This window comes from Delphinapterus leucas, chromosome 18, assembly GCF_059928025.1.
Source record: "Delphinapterus leucas isolate spDelLeu-1000000601 "Yukka" chromosome 18, BTC_Dleu_Yukka2, whole genome shotgun sequence".
In the NCBI taxonomy this organism is placed as follows: Eukaryota; Metazoa; Chordata; class Mammalia; order Artiodactyla; family Monodontidae; genus Delphinapterus; species Delphinapterus leucas.
Window position 1 is genome coordinate 76,353,510 of NC_143146.1, and position 21,946 is coordinate 76,375,455.

Consider the following 21,946-nt stretch of genomic DNA (forward strand, 5'->3'; position numbering starts at 1 on the left):
CCCTACTTGCCGTCGTGTAATCCGCACGGCAGCCCTGCCAGGCGGGCGTGGTCAAGGTGAGGGTCCGGGAGCCTCACAGTGATGAGTGCCAGGCCGGTGGCCCTTGTTAGTGTCCGCCTCCCCGGCCGCAGTGTGGCCGTGAGGGCGGCGTCTGTGAAGGCTCCCCCGGGCATGGAGAGATGGATGACTTCGGAGCCATCGCACCAAAGCTCCCCACCCCCGGTGGGTAAGGTGCCAGCCGCCGCTGCCGGTGTGGAGGTCAGGGAAGGAGGAACGGCCCCTCCAGTTTTCTCTCTGGAGACTCTGAGGGCACGATGAAACTCCTTTGGAACTGGGAGAGTATTTTGAAAATATGAAGCAAGTGTGTTTTCATCCCCCCGTCTGTAGATCACCTTCCCCAGCCCATCCACAAGGATGATCCGGGTGCTGACCAGAGAATAGAGGGGAGAGGGGTACCGTGCTGGGGGCGGCGGCCCTGAGCCCAGGACTCTGGTCTGACACCGGGGACACACTGCGCCAGGGCCCCAACCAGCAAGAGAGGAGGGAGCGGGTGGCACAGCCCTCCCGCCACCGGCGGGCTGGGGGGAGACCCCGCGTGTCCCCCACTGTCATCACTGCTGGAGGAGGCCTCGAGCTGCAGTGTCATTGGAATGGAAACGGAGGGAAGTAGGGAGGGAGCCGCACAGGTTCCTGACTGCTGGCATGCGGAGTGAGGCGGGGAAGCCGGGGCTCCAAGGGAAGCTCCCGGGTCCCGGGCCTGTTTGCTGCAGGAAGGTGCTGAGCCCTAGTTGACATCAGATGGTTGCAGGTGTCCTCCCCTCTTTGTACCTCAGCTTGATCTCACAGGAGAGGGGGCTTCCGGCCTGTAGGTTAGAGACAATAGCTACTCATCTCTGAGGGTCCCTGGGAGGGGGGAAGGCGGAGCTTCAGGAGCCTCTGCTCCCACCGGTTCGATACCGGCCCTGCCCCCAGGGTGCGGTGGCCAGGGCTGCACCCCTGCTCTTGGCTCGTCTCCCTGCCGAGGAGTTCCTGTTCTGTGTTCCCTTTTTTATGCACGAGCAGAAAGTCCCATAGTCTACGAAGGACACACCCGTGGAGGCCCTGCCGCCTTTGTTGAACTGCGCAGTCATGAAGACAGTAGCAGAGTCCCTCTTCTTGGTTTTTTTTGTTTTTTTTATGTATGTATTATTGAGCCATTCTGACAGGTGTCAGGTGACATCTCATTGTGGTTTTGATTTGCATTTCCGTAATGATTAGTGATGTTGAGAATCTTCTCGTGTATTTGTTGGCCATTTGTCTCCCTTGGAAGAGAACGTCTTCAGACCCTCTGGCCCTGTCTTAAGCAGGTCGTTTGCTTTCTGTTGGGTTGTATGAATTCTTTACATACTTTAGACATTATATAATGACATCATACATCAGTTGTTACATGATTTGCAGATACTTTCTCCCATTCCACAGGTTGCCTTTTCATTTTGTTGATGGTTTCCTTTGCTTTACAGAAGCCTTTGAGTTTGACGTTGCTCAGCTTAATTTTGCTTTTGTTGCCTTTGCTTTTGGTGTCAAATTGAAAAAATCACTGCCAAGGCTAATTCAAGGAGGATTTTCCTGTTTTCCTCTTGGAGTTTTATGGATGATCCATTTTTCTAGGTTGTCCTTTTTGTTGGTGTCTAATTGTTCATGGTAGTCACCTATGATCCTTTGTATTTCTGTGGCATCAGTTGTAGTGTCTCCTCTTTCATTTCTAATTTTATTTGACTCCTTTGCATTTTTTTCTTAGTGAATTTAACTAAAAGTTTGTCTATTTTGTTTAACTTTTCAAAAAACCAGCTCTTAGTTTCACTGATCTTTTCTATCGTCTTTTTAGTCTCTATTTCATTTCTTTCTGCTCTGATTATTACTTCCTTCTGCTGACTTTGGGCTTAATTTGTTCTTCTTTTTCTAGTTCCTTGAAAAGACTAAAGCTAAACGCACCATATTGCTGGGTCTTGTTCTTAGTTTATTCAGCCCGTCTGTGTCTTTTGATTGGCGAATTCAATCCGTTTACATTTAGAGTAATTATTGATAGGTACGGACTTACTGTTGCCGTTTTGTGAGTGTGTTTTGGTTGTTTTAGTGCCAACACCAGAGCTTCCGGATTGTGTCTTGTCCTTGTGGAGGCTCACCTTGCTCCCCTGGGCTGCCCTCCTGACCCCAGAGGCTCTCTTTTTCTGTGGAAGTCCTTATTACTTGACCACGGGTTCCTTTAAAATGAAGAATCTGCCATTTTTTCCTTGAGATGTTACAGGCAAGGGGAAAAGCAATATTAAGGAGCTTTGATTAGGAGGAAAAAACCCAGCATGTCTAGTTTCCAGTTCTGTTTATTGCTTTTCACCTAATTATCTCATTTAATTAGATTAACGTTACCTTCCCATGTTCCATCTAGTAAATGCATTTCCATGTGGATTGGTTACATCTTTGTTCTGCTCGTGGATTTGCTTTTGATAGACACATACAGCTATTTCCAGGGGGGGTTAAGTTTTGTTCTGCAGAGCTTTTATTTTTTTCAATATTTATATATAAATAGAATTGACGGTTAATGTTTTGTGTCACTATTAATTGCCTAAAGAGATTTGGTCAGGTAGTTAGAAGTCATTTTTTCTCATAAGACTGGGTCTGGTCTCCTTAAAATGAGCCGTAAGTCTACCACTAGCAGAGAAAATGGTTTCTAGTTGTCATTGAGATCTTATAAAGTTCTCATATTGGCACTTTGGAAATTATTCAGACTGCGATGGTGACATGAAGGAGGGATTTGTGGCTGCTGCCTATTTTTATATGTTGGTGAGCAGTGTTAACATTGTAACTATTGTTATACTTAGGATTGGCATCATTATGCTTCAGCCACATTCTTGCCGATGTCAGCACTGAGCCACCCGCATGTCCCTGAGTCCTCCCCCTGGTCCAGCAGTGTCAGCATTTTAACTTATTCTTAGTATAATGCTCGTATATCAACTTGTATAGGGGCTTTCCTTTTTAGCTGTAAAAATAGCTATGTGGTGTGTTCTGATATGTGTTGAAGCTGACGTGATGGAAATTAATTTACAAGTTGTAGGCGTCAAATATAAACACAGGAATACGGCATGGGGATCTGCTGGAGGGGTCAGGAATTTGAAATCAAGACGGTTGCAACTTTCACATTTGTAGGGAGCAGTAGGTCCCATATTAGATACTTGGGGTGTGCAGTGCAGAGCAGCAGTGAGGCAGGGGCTCTGAATTAGAAAGACAGCCGGGGGGGCTTCCCTGGTGGCGCAGTGGTTGAGAGCCGATGCAGGGGACATGGGTTCGTGCCCCGGTCCGGGAAGATCCCATATGCTGCGGAACGGCTGGGCCCGTGAGCCATGGCCGCTGAGCCTGCACGTCCGGAGTCTGTGCTCCGCAACGTGAGAGGCCCGCGTACCGCTAAAAAAAAAAGAAAGCCAGGTCTGAATCCTGTGTGATCGTCTGTTGGAGTACAGGCTAAGTTGCTGTGACAGAGACCCCCAAATACAGTGATGTAAGTAGGATGAAGCTCCTTTCCTCCTGCCCAGCAAGGCAGAGCTGAGCAGGTAGGGCCGGTGGGCTGGCGGCTCCTCCGCATGTGGCTTCTCTGAGTCCCAGGTGTGGGTCCGGTTCTCACTTCTTTAAGGGGTAGCAGGAAGGAGAAGGAGGTCAAGGGTGTGAGCAGCTTTCTTTTGAAGCACCTGGGAAGTACGTTATCTCCATTCACATCGGGTTGCAGGAAGTAGGGGCACAGCCACCCTGAGCCCAGAGGAGGCCTGGAGAACAGTGGCCACAGGCCTTGCTCCAGCTGAGTGGCAGAGGGGCAGTTCTGTTTCTGAACGGACGAGGGGTACTGGGCAGTCTCTGCCGGCAGCCTTGACCAAATTACACTTTTGAGTCTGTTGTAAAATGTAAGCTGTTAAAATATTTACTGAAAATTATGAAGCATTTGTAGGAATACCTTCCTCAAAAGATATCCATGAAGACACAGGGTTATACATTTAATAAATATAGGTGCCCTTCCATATTTTCCATTTACTTTTCTTGTTAGTATTTTTGGACACAGCTCTCGTGTTGAAATAGATAACGGTGTTAGTTTCTATCGCCATGGGACAAATTGCCGTGCGCCTAGTGGCTACAGCAGCACACAGCTCACGGCCCCCGCGGGTCAGGAGGCCGCGCCCCGTGCTTGGGCCCCCACAAGGCTGCAGTCGGGGTGTTGGCCGGGCCCATGGCTCACCTGGGGGCTTGGCTGCTTCACCTGGGTTCTCGGCAGAATTCTTTTTTTTTTTAATTGTTTATTTGAATTATTTATCTTTGGCTGCGTTGGGTCTTCGTTGCTGCGTGCGGGCTTCCTCTAGTTGCGGCAAGCGGGGCTACTGTTTGCTGCACTGCACAGGCTCTAGGCACGCGGGCTTCAGTAGTTGTGGCACACGGGCTTAGTTGCTCTGCGGCATGTGGGATCCTCCCGGACCAGGGCTCGAACCCGTGTCCCCTGCATCGGCAGGTGGATTCTTAACCACTGCGCCACCAGGGAAGTCGCTCGGCAGAATTCTTATCTGTGCACTTGTAGGATGGAGGTGCCCGGCTTCTTGCTGCCTGTCAGCTGTTGGACACCCCTGGGCCCCAGAGGCCACCCCCAGATCCCACAGGGTCCCTGCTGGTGGGCTTTCCCACCAGGGCCGCTGACCTCGGGCAACAGGAGGGTTTCTGCAGCGGGTCTGCAGCCTGGTAGACATCTCAAGTAAGTAACTCGCTGTGGCTGTGACATCCCGCCTCCTTTGCCGGTTCTGGGGTCAGAAGCAAGGCTCTGGTCCTGCCCACACTCATGGTGAGGAGATTTCAGACCGGCATCCACGGAGGCCGCCTGAGAGTGTGCCTACCGCGACGGCTGTGTTTCATCTAAAATCAATTCTCAGTTTTATTCCAAACTGAGAATTCCTGTTTGTTTGGCATTGTTGTTTATGGGCTTTGGTAAAATGTCAGTGGGGACTTTTTATTAAATTAGAAGTACTAGTCTGTGTTACTTCATGGAAAACATTAAGAAAGAACACGAACCTGAGAAGGCAGGTGTGGGGGGGTGTCTCCCGCTCACTGCTGTGGTTGGGTGCCCAGGGTTGGGTGTCATAGGACATAATCCACAAGCCAGCAGCACTGTCCTCGGGGAATGTGCAAAGCCCGGCGGTCCGCGCACAGAGCCTGGCCTAGCGCAGCAGCCTGCTGTCCTTTAGTCCTGTTGCAGCAGCTGCACCGTGAAGCCTGTGTGGTACTGCTGGCCCGTGGCTTGTTCAGAGTCTGTGAAGCTTGACGGAGATTGAATCACACATGAGGAAACACCACACAGGTGCCGTACATTTGGTGCCAAAACTAGCCTCAGAAGTCTTAACTGTCATATAATGTAGTCAAAGAATTCTTTAAAAAATAATAATAACAGCCTGAGATCCAGAATGCGTTTGTAGCAACTGTGATGTCCTCGTGCTCGTGGTCTGGACGTTACTCCTCATCTCAGTCCAAAGTCCAGTCTGTCGGGAACACGGAGCATCCCTGTGACAGAATCCTGTAGCGTCCATCCATCTGTTCACCTGTCCATCCACCCATCCAGCACAGCTGCTGAGTTCCTGCTGTGCTCCAGGCCCCGTGCTGAATCTGGACACAGGCACAGCCTCGTGGACCTTGCTCTTAAGGAAATTTCAGTTCTGTGTGACCCAAACCAAGAAAGCAGTGATGTCGTTTCTGTTCTCATGTGGTGGTTTAATATTCTAGTAATAAGATTGTTTTAAAATTTTAGTTAAATGCACTTGTACATGTGTAACTGGAAGTGGAGAAATGATGTGCTGTTTGAGAGGATAATAGCAACGATTAGCTCGGTCACTCAACTTCTAACATGTAGTTATTGGGTGCTGGCTCTGCACGAGTCCCTCATCTAGGTCTGAAACTGAAACCAGGTGTAAGTGACTGGCTACTTTGCTCCTTTCCATTCCTGGGCCCGTCTCTGATTTGGACAGACGAATGTCATGGGTAAGAAGGGGGCTGTAGCAGGTAGGGATCCCTGGAGGGCCTCCCGCCCAGGGCTCCAGCCGGCGGCTGTGCTCACGGGGCCACCGCCGCGCTGCCACTCCTGCTCCAAGGTTTTGTCTGAAGTGCGGATCGCTGAGGTTGTCTAACTCAGGACAGACAGATGGAGGGCTCGTGTGAGGATGGGACGGTTCCCACCTTTAGTCAGAACAAAAGAGAAAGTGCAAAGGCTTCTGAGTCCTTTGTTCTTAAGACCAGATCCTCACCTTGCGCTTCAGAGGATGGGTGAAAACTTCTGTTCATCTGGCAAAGGTCCCTTTCGGAAGAAGGAAACTTGGAGATAAAAGGAAGAGGGTAACATAATTCCAGAGCTTAAAATGAGACGCTGTCTTTTATTTTTCCAGGTGAATGAGTGAAGTGGTAACAAGGACTTAACATTAGGCTGAATTATCAGGAGTTCAGCTATTTGTGGTCACACAGCAATGGGATTGTAGGTCTTAGCGTGCCATAAACTTACAGACCGCTGATGAAAGGTGTCAGGTGGTATAATTTATTTAGCATGTCTTGAGGTATGGAAACCTGTTATTTAAGAACAAGACAGCAAGGTGTGCGCCCCGCCTGAGTAGCTCTGTCCAGGTGGGAGGCTGGTGGGAGGCAGACGCCGTGGACTCTCTGTGTCCAGGTATCCAGGTGTGGATCCTGCCGGGCGAGCTGCCGGGCTTCGGCACCTCTGCTCTGCCGGGTGCTGGCACCTGTGCCTGGGGGTCTGGTTACTGTGACAGCCTTGCGAGTGTACCGTCCAGCACCAGTGGTGGCTGTGTGGAGTCGGGGACCACCGCCCTGGGTTGTGGTGCCCCACCCCTGGGGTCTCGCCTTCACAGAGGGCCGGGCGAGGTGTCCCACACAGACGGAGGGACACAGCTCACGAGCCCCCCCTTGCTTCCAGTCGCTTCCCAGTTGGAAGGGGAGGGTGGATCCCGAGGGTTCCCGTTCCCTCCGCCAGACCTCCTCCTGTTCCAGCTCTAGCTTGAGAGCTGGCCGGCCTGCCCTACACCCAGCCCAGGCCGAGCGCCCGTCGTGAGGTGCTGGACGCCACTCAGAGCGCCGGGCCCGTGTGCCACGTGGGGGACTCTGAGGTGTCCTCGGATCCGCCGCCCCGCCGTCAGCAGGGAACTGTCTGTTCGCTTGTAGTTTGTGGCTTGATCAGTTAGGTGGAAATTGTTTATCTAGTTAAACATATGTGGTGATGATTAAACTTTATACTTTATTTTCCAGGGGGTGAAAAGATTTATTAGATAATAATTCACCTTAGTTTAAAAACTTAGGCTTCAATTTTTTTTCCTAACAGTTTTACCGTCAGCTAAAGCACACGTGAAAAGACAGCAGAGTATTGCTGCACGTCAGATTTGTTTCAGTAAAGTAAAAATTTTCAAGTTACAACCGTGTCATTTGAGGATGGCTTCTGTTAATTCTGGCTTTTGTAGCAGTGGTGCCATGACTGTGCTGTGGGCAGCTTATGCCTTTGCACTTGGATAACTCTCTTCCTACTAACCACCCAGAACCTACTTGTTTTCACCTTGTAGGTCCAGAAAAAGAACAGTATTTGCAGGAAAAGAGTTTTCCAGTGGAAGGGTATTCTTCCCTGTGAACTCGCGTGGCCTTTTTTACAGTAACAACGTCACTGTCCTCAAAAAGAACGGCACCCGGTGCCAGGCCAGAGCGCCCTCTCCCGACCCGGTGGCCAGGCTTCCCAGCAGGCCGGAATCATGGGACACGCGTGCTGCCCCGCTGCTGACGCTACGCTGCGTGTCTGGGCATCCTCCCTGTTTCTGCCAGACACGAGTCCAGGGGCAGTGAACCTGTACAGAACAGTCCGGTGTCAGGGTTGGTTCTGCTGAGGCCGCCTTACTGCCCCGTCCTGGCGTGGTCTCCCCCGTCGCACAAGGACCTACATATCCAGCGCTGGTGGCCTGGGGCCGCCCCGGCAGCCTCGTTTACCTCCGTCACCTCTCTAGAGGCCCGTCTCCACAAACGGTCTCACTCCGAGGCCCTGGGGCTTGGGGCTCGGCTTGAGGGTTTTGAGGGGACTCACTGCAGTCCCCACAGTGTGCACCACGTGGAAAGTGACCACCTGTGAGGCCGGCCCCCTAGGGTGCCATGTAACGGGCACGTCTGCAGCTTCCTGTGTGCCTCCCTGCGCTGGGCCCACACGGCGTCTGGATGCGGCCTCACCGCCTCCTGTGTCCTTTCTGTCCGGCAGGCCTGGCAGCTGCGCTTCAGCCACCTCGTGGGCTACGGTGCCAAATACTACTCCTACCTGGTGTCCAGGGCAGTGGCGTCCATGGTCTGGAGGGAGTGCTTTCTCCGGGATCCGTTTAACAGGTAAAAAGACGGGGGGTTCATGGCCTGCTGCATCCCCGCAGGACGCTGGGGCTGCTGCGTGCCGGGGCCCCCTCCCCAGCAGGAGCCCGGGGAAGCCAGCTTCTGGTTCCACGGGTCCTTAGGAGGAGCTTCCTTGGAAAGCAAAGCACTAATTGAGACCTGGTCTCACAGTCATTCAGAGCGGTCTGTCTGCACCACACAGGTCGCACGGTCAGGAGGCCTCACTGCGCAGGTTGAGGCCCGTGGCCCCTTAGATGCTGGGAGCGCCCTCGAGTTTCCCACGCAGGTTATTACGTTAGTCCCAGCAGCCTTGGCGGAGCAGGAGTTTTCATAAGAGGAAACCGAGGCTCAGAGTGGGTGATTCGTTCAGGGCTTCACAGCGAACCAGCTGGACTCAGATGGGAACCAGGTCTGCTGATTCCCAGGCCCTCGTCCCCCACCCGATCCCTCAGCTCTTCATGTCGTTGGCCAAGGCTCGGGTTTTCTCGGCAGTTAATCATCGCATTCAATTCCAGGATCTTTTGAACCCGCGTCTGATGTAATAGGATCTTTAAACGTTTTACAGCTTGGTACCCACAGGCTATTGTGTCTCCCACCCTCTGCACACTGTAGACATTTGGTCTACTTTTTAAAATTTTATTATTTTCAAAGGCTCTGAAGCCAAAATTGAGTACCATAAATCAATTCTGGGCATTATAATTCTTCACTGAAGATTTCTATAAAATCGGCAAAATACTATCGTGTTTAAAGGAATCACACTTTACTAGAAAACCACATGCTTTTAAATACACGTATTCCCCAGTATTTATATCTGTTTATGTATGCATTCTCGCCTAGACATGCAGTTGCTATACTTTGACGGGCATGTAAAAAAGTAAGCTAGTAAAAATACTCAGTGGACTAGAAAATTTCTAACCTCTACCAAAAGATCCTTTTTGATCCCAGTTCTGAGAAGTCTCCCGGTTGGAAGCAGCAAAGCCGAGGCCAGGCGGGGCCTCTCAGCTGCCCTGTCCACGCCCCCTGCCTCGGGCCCGCGGGGCCTCGGGGCCTCAGTGCTCCCTTCAGGGCGGAGCCAAGACGAGCGTACGATGTCATCCTGTTGCTGAGTGAAGTGCTGGCAGCATTTCCGATTAGAGACCATGTTCGCAAAATTGCCCACGGAAAGATCCTCCAGAAATAGTGGAGCGAAAACGTACTTTATTTAACTTCAGTTATTTGCATTAAAGGAATTGCATTTTCTATTTAAAAAGAGAGTAGCCATTAATTTAGAGGATTTCTGTCTGCCCCCCTTCGAGTGTCAGGGACACTGTTCCTTATTGAATCCAGCTGGTGAAGAGCAGCACGGACCGCAAGGGTTCTCTGTTATCCTTAGCCAGGGCTTCCTGGTGTAATGAACCCTCTCCTGACAGCTTTTCTGACTTTACTCTTAGGTCACAGTGTTATTTTTCTCTCTGTTGGGTGCCATTTCAAATTCCTTTTTGAGAGAAGAGCATAAATGATTTCAAATCTCACTTTAGAATAATCCTATAGATGATGGAGAATGGGGTACGATTTTCTACTTGTTCTGTACCACATAAACTAAACAACCCTTTCTAGAAAGAGCAGGCTTGCTCTTACAGTAAATATATCACCACTGGTCTGTCTTCGTAGAGTAGGTTAAAAATCGGAATGAGATTTTTGGAAGCCAGAAGATAATGCACGGCAGCTTTTCTGAATCTGACATCAGTGTGGCTTCACTTGGGGGACTCAGGCGGGTGTGGGTGGGTGCGTGCAGGCTCCAGTGACAGTCCTCTTCTCCCCAGGGCGGCGGGGGAGCGCTACCGCCGGGAGATGCTGGCGCACGGCGGGGGCAAGGAGCCCCTGCTCATGGTGCAAGGTAAGCCCACTGAGACGCGCTTTTTTTTTTTTAAGGTTTATGTGTTAACATTAGCACTTTGGGTTTTGTTTCGTGTCATCTGTAATGAAAGATGTTTCCAATTTTGTCTATTTGTTTTTTCTTTTAAAGACATGATGCTTCAGCTGTGCACTTTGTTCTGAGCATCTGTTTCATGGTGTCCCAAATAAGTTAGTGTGATTTATTTAGATTGAGAAAAAATTTCAGGCTTTAACTCTCAAAATGTTACTAACACTCTAATAGGAAACGGTTAAGTTATTGTGAATCCTCAGAAAATCTGCTTTCAGATTTTAATACTCATTTCTTATTCCCTTATGAAAGCCTAGCAATACATCTGTTAGAAATTACAAGGCATAAGGGTGGATTTTTTACTCAAAAAATTAGAACCTAATTCAGTCTTAGGCATCTCACGATGCTTGTTTTCCTATGTGTTTTCTAAGTATTTCCACTGAAAATTTAATTGTGAATGGAAGTGACCGTCGTGATGTTCCTTAGAATGTTCTCACAAATACTTCAAGGAAACGTGGGTGATCTTGGGTGCTCTCAGGATGCCGGCATTCCCATGCAGCCGGTCCCTCTGACTACCTGATGAAAGTGCATTTAGGAGATGACTCCCAGCCTTAGGGGGATGCTGTCTTCCTAGTGGCAGCAGAGCAGTCCTGCTCGTGATGGGTTGAGGTGACGTCCCTTGCGCACATCTGTTGCACCTGCTGTCCCCTCGGGCAGGGCTGTAGCTGCTCATTCGTCCAGCCCAGTGGCCGAGAGCTGCTCACGTGCCAGGCACTGGAGGTGACAAAATCCCGCTGGGGACCTCGATTCCGTCAGCTTTTCTGGGAGGATGTGTTCGTCCAGGCTCGGTCTGCCCGCTGCCGTGGCCAGTGCGTAGAGCGGGTCTGCCGGCAGTTTCCTGTAGCCCAGCCCTGCTGTGCTTTGGGGGTGATGCCGGTCTCCCATCTGTGATTGCGAGAGGGTCATCCTCTCGACGAGGAGGCTTGTGATGCCCCCCACTTTGCTGGCTGATCCTGCCGGCCCTTGTTGAATTCTGCTACGTCCAGTCACTGTTTTACTGATTAATGACATCTTCCAGCAGCCCTCTCAGGTGGGGTGTTCAGTACCTTCTTACCGATGGTGGAACAGCTCAGGCCCCGGCCCTGTGGTGCAGCAGAGACGGAGGAACCCCACCAGGATTGGAGCCTGGGACTTCCGACCACAGGGCCGGAGCTCTGAGCAGCTCCCTGGGTAGGACTGCCGGCCGCGGGCCCCTTGTGGACTCGGTAACAGTGAAATTACTTGGCTCGCGATGGTCTACATGGCGCCCTTTGGGCTGGTAGTTTGTGGTGCTGCGTGGACAGCCCGCTATGAGTGGGGGCAGAAGAGGCTCCAGGGCTGTTTCTCATGCGGATGTTCTGGTGGGAAAGCTCTCTCAGCAGCGGTGCTTAGTTTATCCTTCCTGACACCAGGGTCTAAACGCCGTCTGCACATAAATATTAGCTTACATATGGCTCCAGCAAAAGAAAAATATTAAATCTTTTTCAGTGTTTGTCTTTTGGTTGGTGTCTCCGCTTCCAAGATGGTTGTATCATCTCTCTGGAAATTCTGTTCTTCATATGAAACATTCTTATGTGAAGAAAAAATATTTTTCCACGAGAGAAAAACAAGCCTGTGGTTCAAACTAGAAATGAGAATGTATTCAGACCACAGCTAACACCAGCAATAGAACTGCTCGGCTTGTAAGTGTTACCCTTTTCCTCAATGTTCCGCCGGACCTCCTTAATTCACGTGATCGGTTACACGGCGGATGAATGGGGCCACGCGTAAGAGGGTGTTATGCCAGTTGTCACTCCGTAGGGTTGGGTTTGTAAGACAAGATCAGCAGTGTGCGAACGGCCAGCCTGCACCCCCAAAGCAAGAGCATCCTGCATGATGGCTCATAGCATCAGGGTGGCCCTAGGAGGAGTGACTGTGAAATTACTCAGCGTCGTGATATGAAAGAATAAATATTCTAGTTGGTATTATTCTTTTATGAAAATGCCACCTTTATTAACCTCCTTACTTAAGACACAACATTTCAGGTGAACGCCGAGCCATTCCTTAGTCAGGATACCGTGTGTTGTGCTGGTGCTCTTTGTATGACCTACTCAAGTCAAACACAGCCGTGCTTTTGATCTTTGAACGATAAACGCCTCACAGGTGAACCTTGAGCTCGCTGGCCTTTTTTAGAGTCGCCTCAGGTCTGAAGGGAGCGCCGCCGCTGCGCCCAGGAGCCTCGGGGAAGATCCACGTGAGGCAACACAGACTTTTCTTCAAGGGCCTGTAGTTTTTTCCTCTCAAAACTCTAAACACCATTGGAAGAAAACAAAAAGTGGTTAAGAAAGTATTTCCTTCCTCGGGGGGCGGGGAGGCAGGGAGCGGTCACATCACACAGTAAAACAGAATTGGATTTGCCATTGCCAGCTCCGGTACTTAGCAAATTCCTCGACCAAGTCGATTTCCCTGAGGGACACAAAACGTGATTTGACACCAAAACACTTTTCTAATCTGCAGGTTGAAATTGTGTCCTTATCTAGTTTTAAACACATCCGTAGCACACATAAAGATGTTATAAGCAGAATATTCAGTTACTTTAATCCTCCACTAAAACACAGGGTGGCAACACACCTGACTGAATTCAACCCTCCTAACTGCCGAGGATTCTGGGGTGAGTTGAACTCTGTACATTCCATACAGTGTTTTCTCGTTTAAGTATCACATTTCTTAGTAATAAGAGAACTTAGTTTTTGCTTAAAATAAACCAGGATGATATGACATTTTCATTCATTTTGCCATATACTAGAAAAGTTTTTAGGTGTGCTGTGGTGAACATGACCCAGAGTTCAGTTTCTGCAGACCATTTCAGAAAATGAATGTCTCTCTAGAAAGATAAACAGTGAGTTTGTAACAAGGAGGTAATACCTGGTAGCCACCTGGAACGAGAATTGTTTCTACCACAGCAGGTAGAAGAGGGGGATTATACAGCTGTTGGGGGTCGAAGCTGTATTATTTCAGCAGTTCAAGAAGGACAGGTGAAGTCCCCACAGGAGGTTACATCTTCCAGTGTAAACTGCTTTATCTTTCTTTTACGTTATCCAAAATTCTTGAGTAAATGGCCCTTGTTGAGTTTTTAGGTTCAGATGTTACTTATCTTTAAATAACTAGGAAAAAACCAACACATTGAAAGACCTGCACTTGCACTTGCCAGGTGCTTCCTGCTTTGCTGCTCATTGAATCCCTCTAAAGTAGGTCTGATTTCCCCCTTTCCATAGATAACGAGGCTCATTCTCCTCCCTGCCACCTTCCTTCCGATGCCTGCGTCTTCCTCGGGCGATCTTTGAAGGCTGACGTGAGACTGAGTTGGTCTTAGAATGTGAAGATGTCAGTGGCCTGAGCCTTGAGGCCTCAGTGATCCCCAAAGTCTGTGTGTTTTCAATGTCACATCCTAACTATTCCCACTGACACTGGTGAGGCCTGCCTGACAGCCACTGATGAGCAGTAAAATCTTCCGTGATCTGTTTTCGTATAAGCTCTTTAGACTTTTGTGGCAAAGCTATCACAGTCGTTCCCATGGGATGATTCTCACCACAGCCGCGTAAGCACGGTGCCCACCGAGTTTCACATTTCTGCTTCTGGTTATGGATCCTGTGTGCTCTCGCCTGCAGCCTTGGCACAAAGGATTTTGTGGGGAAAGGAAAGGTTAAAGCCCAAGATTTTAGCGTTCCAAGTGGTTATTTTTAAATATTAAACAACTTTATTTCTGTTCTCCTTTCCAGAAAAGAAACTCTTAGCTTTATGACTTTTGGCCCAAAGCAGTATGAAAGTAGAGATATAACATTAGAACTTGACAGAGTTTTAAAAAGGGCAAAACATCAGATAAGATGAAAAGGAATAGTAGATAAATTCTCAGCAAAGCTCCCTTCAGTCTGTTCTGTGTCGCCAGACTGACTTATGGAACCAAAGTCTAGAAGCCCCAGGCCTCACCGTAAGCTGATTAAAATCGCAAGAGCTCACACTTCTGTAGAGCTTCGTGGCTTTCAAAACACATTCGTCGTTGCCATAACTATCCTATATCATCTCTTCTTACTACATCGTACTCTTATTCAAGAAACAAGTCAGAAATTTGTGGTGTGTATTCCAAATGGTCACCCTCGTCCCCCAAGGAGATTGATGCAAACGGTGTACAATGGTAACCTCTCTCCTTGGTCCTAGGAGCAGGGAGCGCCCGGAGCTTGGTTTGACACCTTCTGCCCTAGAGGAAGCAGGGCTCCTTGGGGGAAGGGCTGACTCCAGGGCTGGCCTGCAGCGTCCTGCAGCACCAGGAAGGAGGATGGTGCTCAGGAATATACACGAGGATGGGCATGTGTGTCATGAGGGCCAGGCTCCCACTATAAACGAACCCTCAACGGCCAGAACTTTAACAATTTGAGCAAAAAAGTAACTAAGGCAGCATTGGGAAATAATACCAAGTATAAGTGTGTATCCATGAGCCCGCCCTGACAGGAACGATTGAATGAATCAGCGGGGCAGACCTCCCGTGCAGGAGAGTTCAGATGGTTTCTGTAGGTGCCCCCTGCCCCCCGAGTGTGGGCTGCACGGTGACCTCCCCCTTTCATACTGTGCTCTGGAAGAAAGGGAGACAGACTTTACATGAAACTCTGCCTCGGCCAGGTGTTCAGGGTCAGCACCAGCAAGGCGAGTCATGCTGTCACGACCCCTAGTGTGATGAGAAGGGCACCTCACCTCTGGGGTCTTCCTTCCCAGGGCGTCACAGACAAGGGGCACCAGAGTCAAGCCTCGGCTCTCTGCGAGGAGGAGACGGCTAGGCCCGCGCTGTGCCCTGGCGCCTGCAGCAGGCTGTGCCGTGCACACCCTCCGTGGGCACCTGCTGCGTTAATGCATACTTAAGTGTTAGAGTTTACCTGGAAGGGCAGATGTCTCCTGCACCACTAACAACGTGATTATGGGGGATCGAACAAGATGGTGGAATAGAGGAGGGCATGGAGCTCACCTCCCCCGAGGAACACATCAAACACACATCCATGTGTGGCATGAGTCTCACGGAAAACTAACTGGAAACTGGCAGAAGGACTCCTGTACAAGCAAGGCTGTAAGGGGGTAGGAAAGGAAGAAAAGTGATCGGGTTTGGACCTGTGCCCCTGGGAGGGGACTCAGAGGAAAAGAGAGATGACACAGGCAGAGACCTGCTCTGGGCAGTGAGCGGTGAGAGCCGCAGACTGGGCACCTCTGTCCTGGCGTCCAGCACGGGGCAGGTGAGCCCCGAGGCACAGAGGAAAGGGCAGGTTGAAGGCTTCTCTGGTGCTGGCCAGGTTTGCGCCGGCTGCCTCAGCGCACGCTCCAGCCCCGCATACTCCACGTCACCGGGCAGCACGGGGTCTACGGCAGAAGACTCATGTGGGACCCAGAGGCCACTGGGACAGAGCCTGGACAGGGTGGTGGCAACCAGTGTTGGCACCCACTCAAGCAGTCCCCCCGAAGCCCAGAACTCTGACAGCAGCTGCTCCACCACAGCTCACAGCCCAGTGTGCACTGAGGCTCCACCCGGGCCCCATCCGCCCTGCAGTGCGGCCCTACAACGGGCAGGGGCGGCTGTGAGGGACAAAGGGGACTCTCGCCTGAGGCTTTCTCCACAGAGCCAGGGAACACGGCGGGCACCGCACAGGCCGTGCGTCAGAGACAACCCAGACCCCTGGCTGCAGCCAGCATGTGCCGACAGCCTGCACAGGCCCCCTTGCTTCAGCATCTCTGCCTCTGCAGCAAGGGTCGCAGTGTAGGGAGCAGGGAAAGCACACATGTACAGGGAACAGAGCCAGCCCAGGCCTGACCCTTGGGGCTTCTGCTCCAGCACCTTGGGGTCAGATCCCACCCCCAATAGGGCAGTGATGGCCACTGAGCAGAAGGGAAGTCTTGCTTCACACCCAGCTCTAGCTCCTCCAGCCCCAGCCCCACCCCTACCAAGGTGATAGCTTCCAGCACACCCTGAGGAAGACATGGCTTGTGTCCCCATCAGATCAACTTTCCCACCAAAGGCATTAGACACTCACAGTCTGTATAGGGCCAGTCCCTCATACGAACGTGGTCCCTTCAAGACCACAGTAGGAAACTGTTGCACCTAAATTCATAGAGGCAGAGGAATTGCTCTCAATTGAAATAATAAGAGAAAACCCCTGAAAAAAGTAATAAAACAGAAATAATTTATCAGATAAAGAATTGAAAGCATTGGTAATAAAATTGTTAAGTGAATTAGAGAAGAGAATACATGAGCACAGTGAGAGTTCTAACAAGGAACTAGAAAATATGAAAAAGACCCAATCAAAAATGAAGAATTCAATCACTGAAATCAAAAAGCACACTAGACAGAATGAATAGCAGACTAAGCAATGCAGAAGAACACTTAAGGGATCTGGAAGGTATAGTAAACAAATGTAAAAAAATTAAAAAAGGTAAGAGATCTCTGGATAACATTCGGCATACCAACATTCACATTATAGGGGGTCCCAGAAGAGAGAAAAGGGTATTGAAAATGTGTTTGAAGAAATTATGGCTGAAAACTTCCCAAATCTGAAGAAGGAAGGAAACGGATATCCAGATACAGAAGCACAGAGGGTCCCAAACAAGATAAACCCAAACAGACCCACACCAAGACATTATAATTAAAATGGCAAAAGTCAAAGAGAGAAGCCTAGAGGCAGCAGCAAGAAAAAAATAATCATATACAAGGGAATTTGCATAAGGCTACCAGCTGATTTCCCTGCACAAGCTTTGCAGGCCAGAAGAGACTGACATGATATATTCACAGTGCTGAAAGGGAAAAGCCTGCAACCTAGGATACTCTACCCAGCAAGATTTTCATTTAGAATCTAAGGAGAGAGAACTTCTCAGACAAACAAAAACTAAGAGTTCATCAATGCTAAATCTACCCCAAAGGAAATATTAAAGAATCTTCTCTAAGTGGAAAAGAAGTAAGAATCTACAGGAAAGGGAAAACTCCGTAAGGACTGAGGGATCAACCACTTAAATAAGCCAGTACGAAGATAAAAAGACAAGAAAAATGTAAAAGCAGCTATAACGATAATAAGCAGTTAAGTGATAAACATGAATATAAAGTATGACATCAGAGTCACAGAATGGGGGGAGGAGTAAAAAATGTCGATCTTCTAGAATATGAGGTTAAATGACTATCAGTTTCAAACAAGTAGGTAAAATTACAGATCAGCGTATATATAAGCCCCACGGTAATCACAAACCAAACCTCCAGTAGGCACACACAAACTAAAAGGAAAGGAAAACAGCATACTACTAAAGAAAATCGTCAAACCACAAGGGAAGAAACAGAAGAAATGAACAGAGAAGAACTAAAAAAGCAACTGGAAAACAAGGGAAAAAAATGGCAGTAAGTACATACCTATCAGTAATTACTTTAAACGTCAATGGACTAAATGCTCTGATCAAGAGACATAGGGTGGCTGATTGGATTAAAAAAAACAAGACCCTTCTCTATGCTGCCTACAAGAGACTTACTTCAGAGCTAAAGACACACACACTGAAAGTGAGGGGATGAAAAAAGGTATTTCATGCAAACAAATGACAAGACAGTGGGCATAGCAATACTTACCAGATAAAACAGACTTTAAAACAAAGGCTATAACAAAAGACAAAGAAGGGCATTATACAATGATAAAGGAACTCAATATAAGAAGAGGATGTTACACTCATTAACATATAGGCACCCAAGACAGAAGCACCTAAATATATGAAGCAAATACTAACAGACATAAAGGGAGAAACTGACAATAATACAATAATCTTAGGAGACTTTAACACCCCACTTACATCAATGGACAGATAATCCAGACAGAAAACCAGCAGTAAGGCAACAGTGGTCTTAAATGACACAACAGACTAGTTTGACTTAATAGATATCTACAGGACATTCCATCCATAAACAGCAGAATACACATTCTTCTCACGTGCACATGGAATGATCTCTAGTATAGATCACATGCTAAGCCACAAAACAATTCTCAAAAAATTGAAGACAGAAATTATATCAAGCGTTTTCTCCCAACCACAACAGTATGAAACTAGAAATCAGTTACAGAAGGAAAAATGGGAAAAGAACAAACACGTGGACACTATAAAAACCAGTGGGTCAGTGAACAAAGCAAAGAGGAAATCAGAAAATACCTCGAGACAAGTGAAAGTGGAAATACAACTCTCCAAAATCAGTGCAAGCAGAGGGAAGTTCACGGCAATACAGGCCTTCCTTGAAACACAAGAAAAATCTCATATAAACAGTCTAACCTACCACCTAACGGAATTAGAAAAAGAAGAATCAACAAAGCCCAAAATCAGGAGAAGGAAGGAAATAATAAAGATCAGAGAAAATAAATAAAATAGAGATAAAAAATAGGAAAGATCAGTAAAACCAAGAGCTGGGGTTTTTTTTGAAAAGATAAAATTGACAAACCTCTATCTAGCAAGGCTCACCAAGAAGAAAAGAGAGAGGGCCCAAAGAAGCAAAGTAAATGAAAGAGGAAAAATAACAACCAATACCACAGAGATAAAAAATCATAAAAGAATACTATGACAATAAATAGGACAACTTAGAAAAAATGGACAAATTTCTAGAAACATACAGCATGCCAAGACTGAATCAAGAAGAAACAATTTGAACAGACTGATCACTAGTAGTGAAACTGAATTTGTAGTTTTAAAAAACTCCCAGCAAACAAAAGTGAGGACTGGACGGCTTCACAGGGGAATTCTACCAAACATACAAATAAAAGCTAATACCTATCTTCCTCAAACTATTCCCCAGAATTGAAGAGAATGGAACACTCCCAAGGTCATTCTACAAGACTACCATTACCCTGATACCAAAACCAAAGACGATACAAAAAAAGAACATTACAGGCCAATATCTTTGATGAATATAGATGGAAAAATTCTCAACAAAATATTAGCAAGCCAAATCCAAAAGGATCATACACCATAATCAAGGGAGATTTATTCCAGGTATGCAAGGATGGTTCAGTACTCACAAGTCAATCAGTGTGGTACAACACGTTAATAAAAATCAAATGATCGTCTCAAAAGACACAGCAAAAGTATTTGACAAAATTCAGCATCTATTCATGATTAAAACTCTTACCAAAGTTGGTACAGAGGAAATATATCTCAACATAATCAAGAACATTTATGACAGACCACAGCTACCATCCTACTCAGCAGTGAAAAGACGAAAAAGCCTTTCCTCTAAATTCAGGAACAAGGCAGAGATGCCCACTCTTGCCATCAATTTAATATAGTATTAGAGGTCCTAGCCACAGCAGTCAGACAAGAAAAAGAAATAAAAGGCATCCAAATTGGAAGGGAAGAAGTCAAACTGTCACTATTTGCAGATGACGATATTTTATATAGAAAACCCTGAAGTCTCCACCAAAAAACTGTTAGAATAAATAAATTCTGTAAAGCTGCAGGATACAAGATTAATACACAGAAGTCTGTTGCTTTTTCTATACACTAATAATTAACTATCAGAAAGGGAAAGCAAAACAAAAAAGTCCTATTTAAAATCACATCAAAAAGCATAAAATACCTAGGAATAAATTAACCAAGAAGGTGAAAGATCTAGACACTGAAAACTATAAAACACTGATGAAGGAAACTGAAGATGATACAAAGAAATGGAAAGATATCCAGTGCTTTGGATAGGAAGAAATAATATTGTTAAGATGGTCATACCTCTCAAAGCAATCTAGAGGTTTAATGCAATCCCTATCAAGATACTGATGACATTTTTCACATAACTAGAATAATCCTAAAATTTGTGTAGGACCACAGAAGACCCAGAATTGTCAAAGCAATCCTGAGAAAAAAGAACAAAGCTGGAGGCATAACACTCGCAGACTTCAGACTGTACTATAAAGCTACAGTAATAAAAAGTGTGGCAATGGCACAAAAACAGACACACCGATCAGTGGAACAGTGAGCCCAGAAATGAACCCACGCACCTATGGTCAGTTAATCTACAACAAAGGGGGCAAGGATAAACAGTGGAGAAAAGACAGTCTCTTCAAAGCTTAACAGCAAAGGAAACCATCAATGAAACAAAAAGACAACCTACAGAATGGAAGAAAATATTTGCAAATGGTATGACCAACAAGGGGTTAATATAAAAAAAATATACAAACAGCTCATACAACTTAGTATCAAAGAAACAACCCTATCAAAAAATGGGCAGATGACCTGAATACAGGTCATCTGTGACCTGTGGCCAACAGGCACATGAAAAGCTGTCCAACATCACTGATTATTAAGGAAATACAAATAAAAACGACAGTGAAGTGTCATCACACTTGTCAGAATGGCTGTCATCAAAAAGTCTATAAATAAATATTGGAGAGAGTGTGGGGAAAAGGGAACTCTCATGCACTGTTGGTGGGAATGTAAATTGGTACAGTCACTATGGAAAACTGTATGAAGGTTCCTCAGAAAACTAGAAATAGAGCTACCATATGATCTAGCAGTTCCACTCCTGGGTATATATATATATGTAGAACAAAACAAAAACACTAATTTGAAAAGATACATGCACCCCATTGTTCATAGCAGCACTGTTTACAACAGCCAAGACATGGAGGCAACCCAAGTGTTCATCCACAGATGAATGGATAAAAAAGGTGTGATACACACACACACACACAGTGGATTATTATTCATCCATAAAAACAATGAAATTCTGCCCTTTGCGGCAACGTGGATGGACCTAGAGAATATTATACTTAGTGAAATAAGACAGAGAAAGACAAATACTGTATGATATCACTTATATGTGGAATCTAAAAACTAAAACGAACATATACAGCAAAACAGAAACAGACTCACAGATCTAGAAAACAAACTAGTGGTTACCAGTCGGGGGGAGGGAGCGGCCAGATGGGGTAGAGGATTAGGAGATACAGACTACTGTGTGTAAGATGGATAAGCAACAAAGATACACTGTACAGCACAGGGAATTACAGCCATCGTCTTGTAATAACTTTGAGTATAATTCATAAAAATCCCGAATCACTATGCTATACACTTGAAACTAAAATAAAATTGTAAATCAACTCTACTTCCAAAAAATCGTGACTGTTATTAGAAAAGGGACAGCTTTTTATTCACATTATGAAATTTTTTCTAAATATTTTGTCGGCCCAAATTTTTTGTGGTATAACTTTTATAACGCAAAAGAGAAGCAGGTCTAGGAAAGACGTCTGTCACTCAGCGGCTCCCTCTGCCCTGACCTCAGTTCCCATGTCTGCTCAGAAGCCTGGACGCCAGCTTTGCTTTTGTGCCCTGCTCGCCCGCAGCAGGACTCCTGCTTCCCCGGCTTCAGTCCCTGGGGCGGGGGGGGGGAGCCGCCCTCCAGGCCATCCACTTGCTCTGTGAGGTGCTCTGCCCCCTGCAGAGCTTTGCCTCTAGAAGCAGCGTGTGTTTCTTACGCGACACACACCTGGTGTCCCACAGGGCGTACGTAATAAGACAGGCCTGCCCTGGTGTTTTATAATTCACCTAATGCAGGACCAGGTCAGTCTGGTA

At 47.3% G+C, this 21,946-nt stretch overlaps 1 protein-coding gene across 2 annotated transcripts in view; it reads left to right on the top strand.

Moving 5' to 3' along the window:
• The window catches only part of MIPEP (mitochondrial intermediate peptidase), a 133,081-nt gene that overhangs the window by 100,776 nt on the left and 10,359 nt on the right, over positions 1-21,946 (top strand). The window contains exons 17-18 of one of the 2 annotated variants that reach the window (XM_022574503.2): positions 8,291-8,412; positions 10,215-10,288. The exons of the other annotated variant lie outside the window; for it this stretch is intronic. Coding sequence (XP_022430211.1) covers positions 8,291-8,412; positions 10,215-10,288 — 196 coding nt within the window. The remainder of the gene's footprint in view (positions 1-8,290; positions 8,413-10,214; positions 10,289-21,946) is intronic. 2 annotated transcript variants of the gene reach the window in all.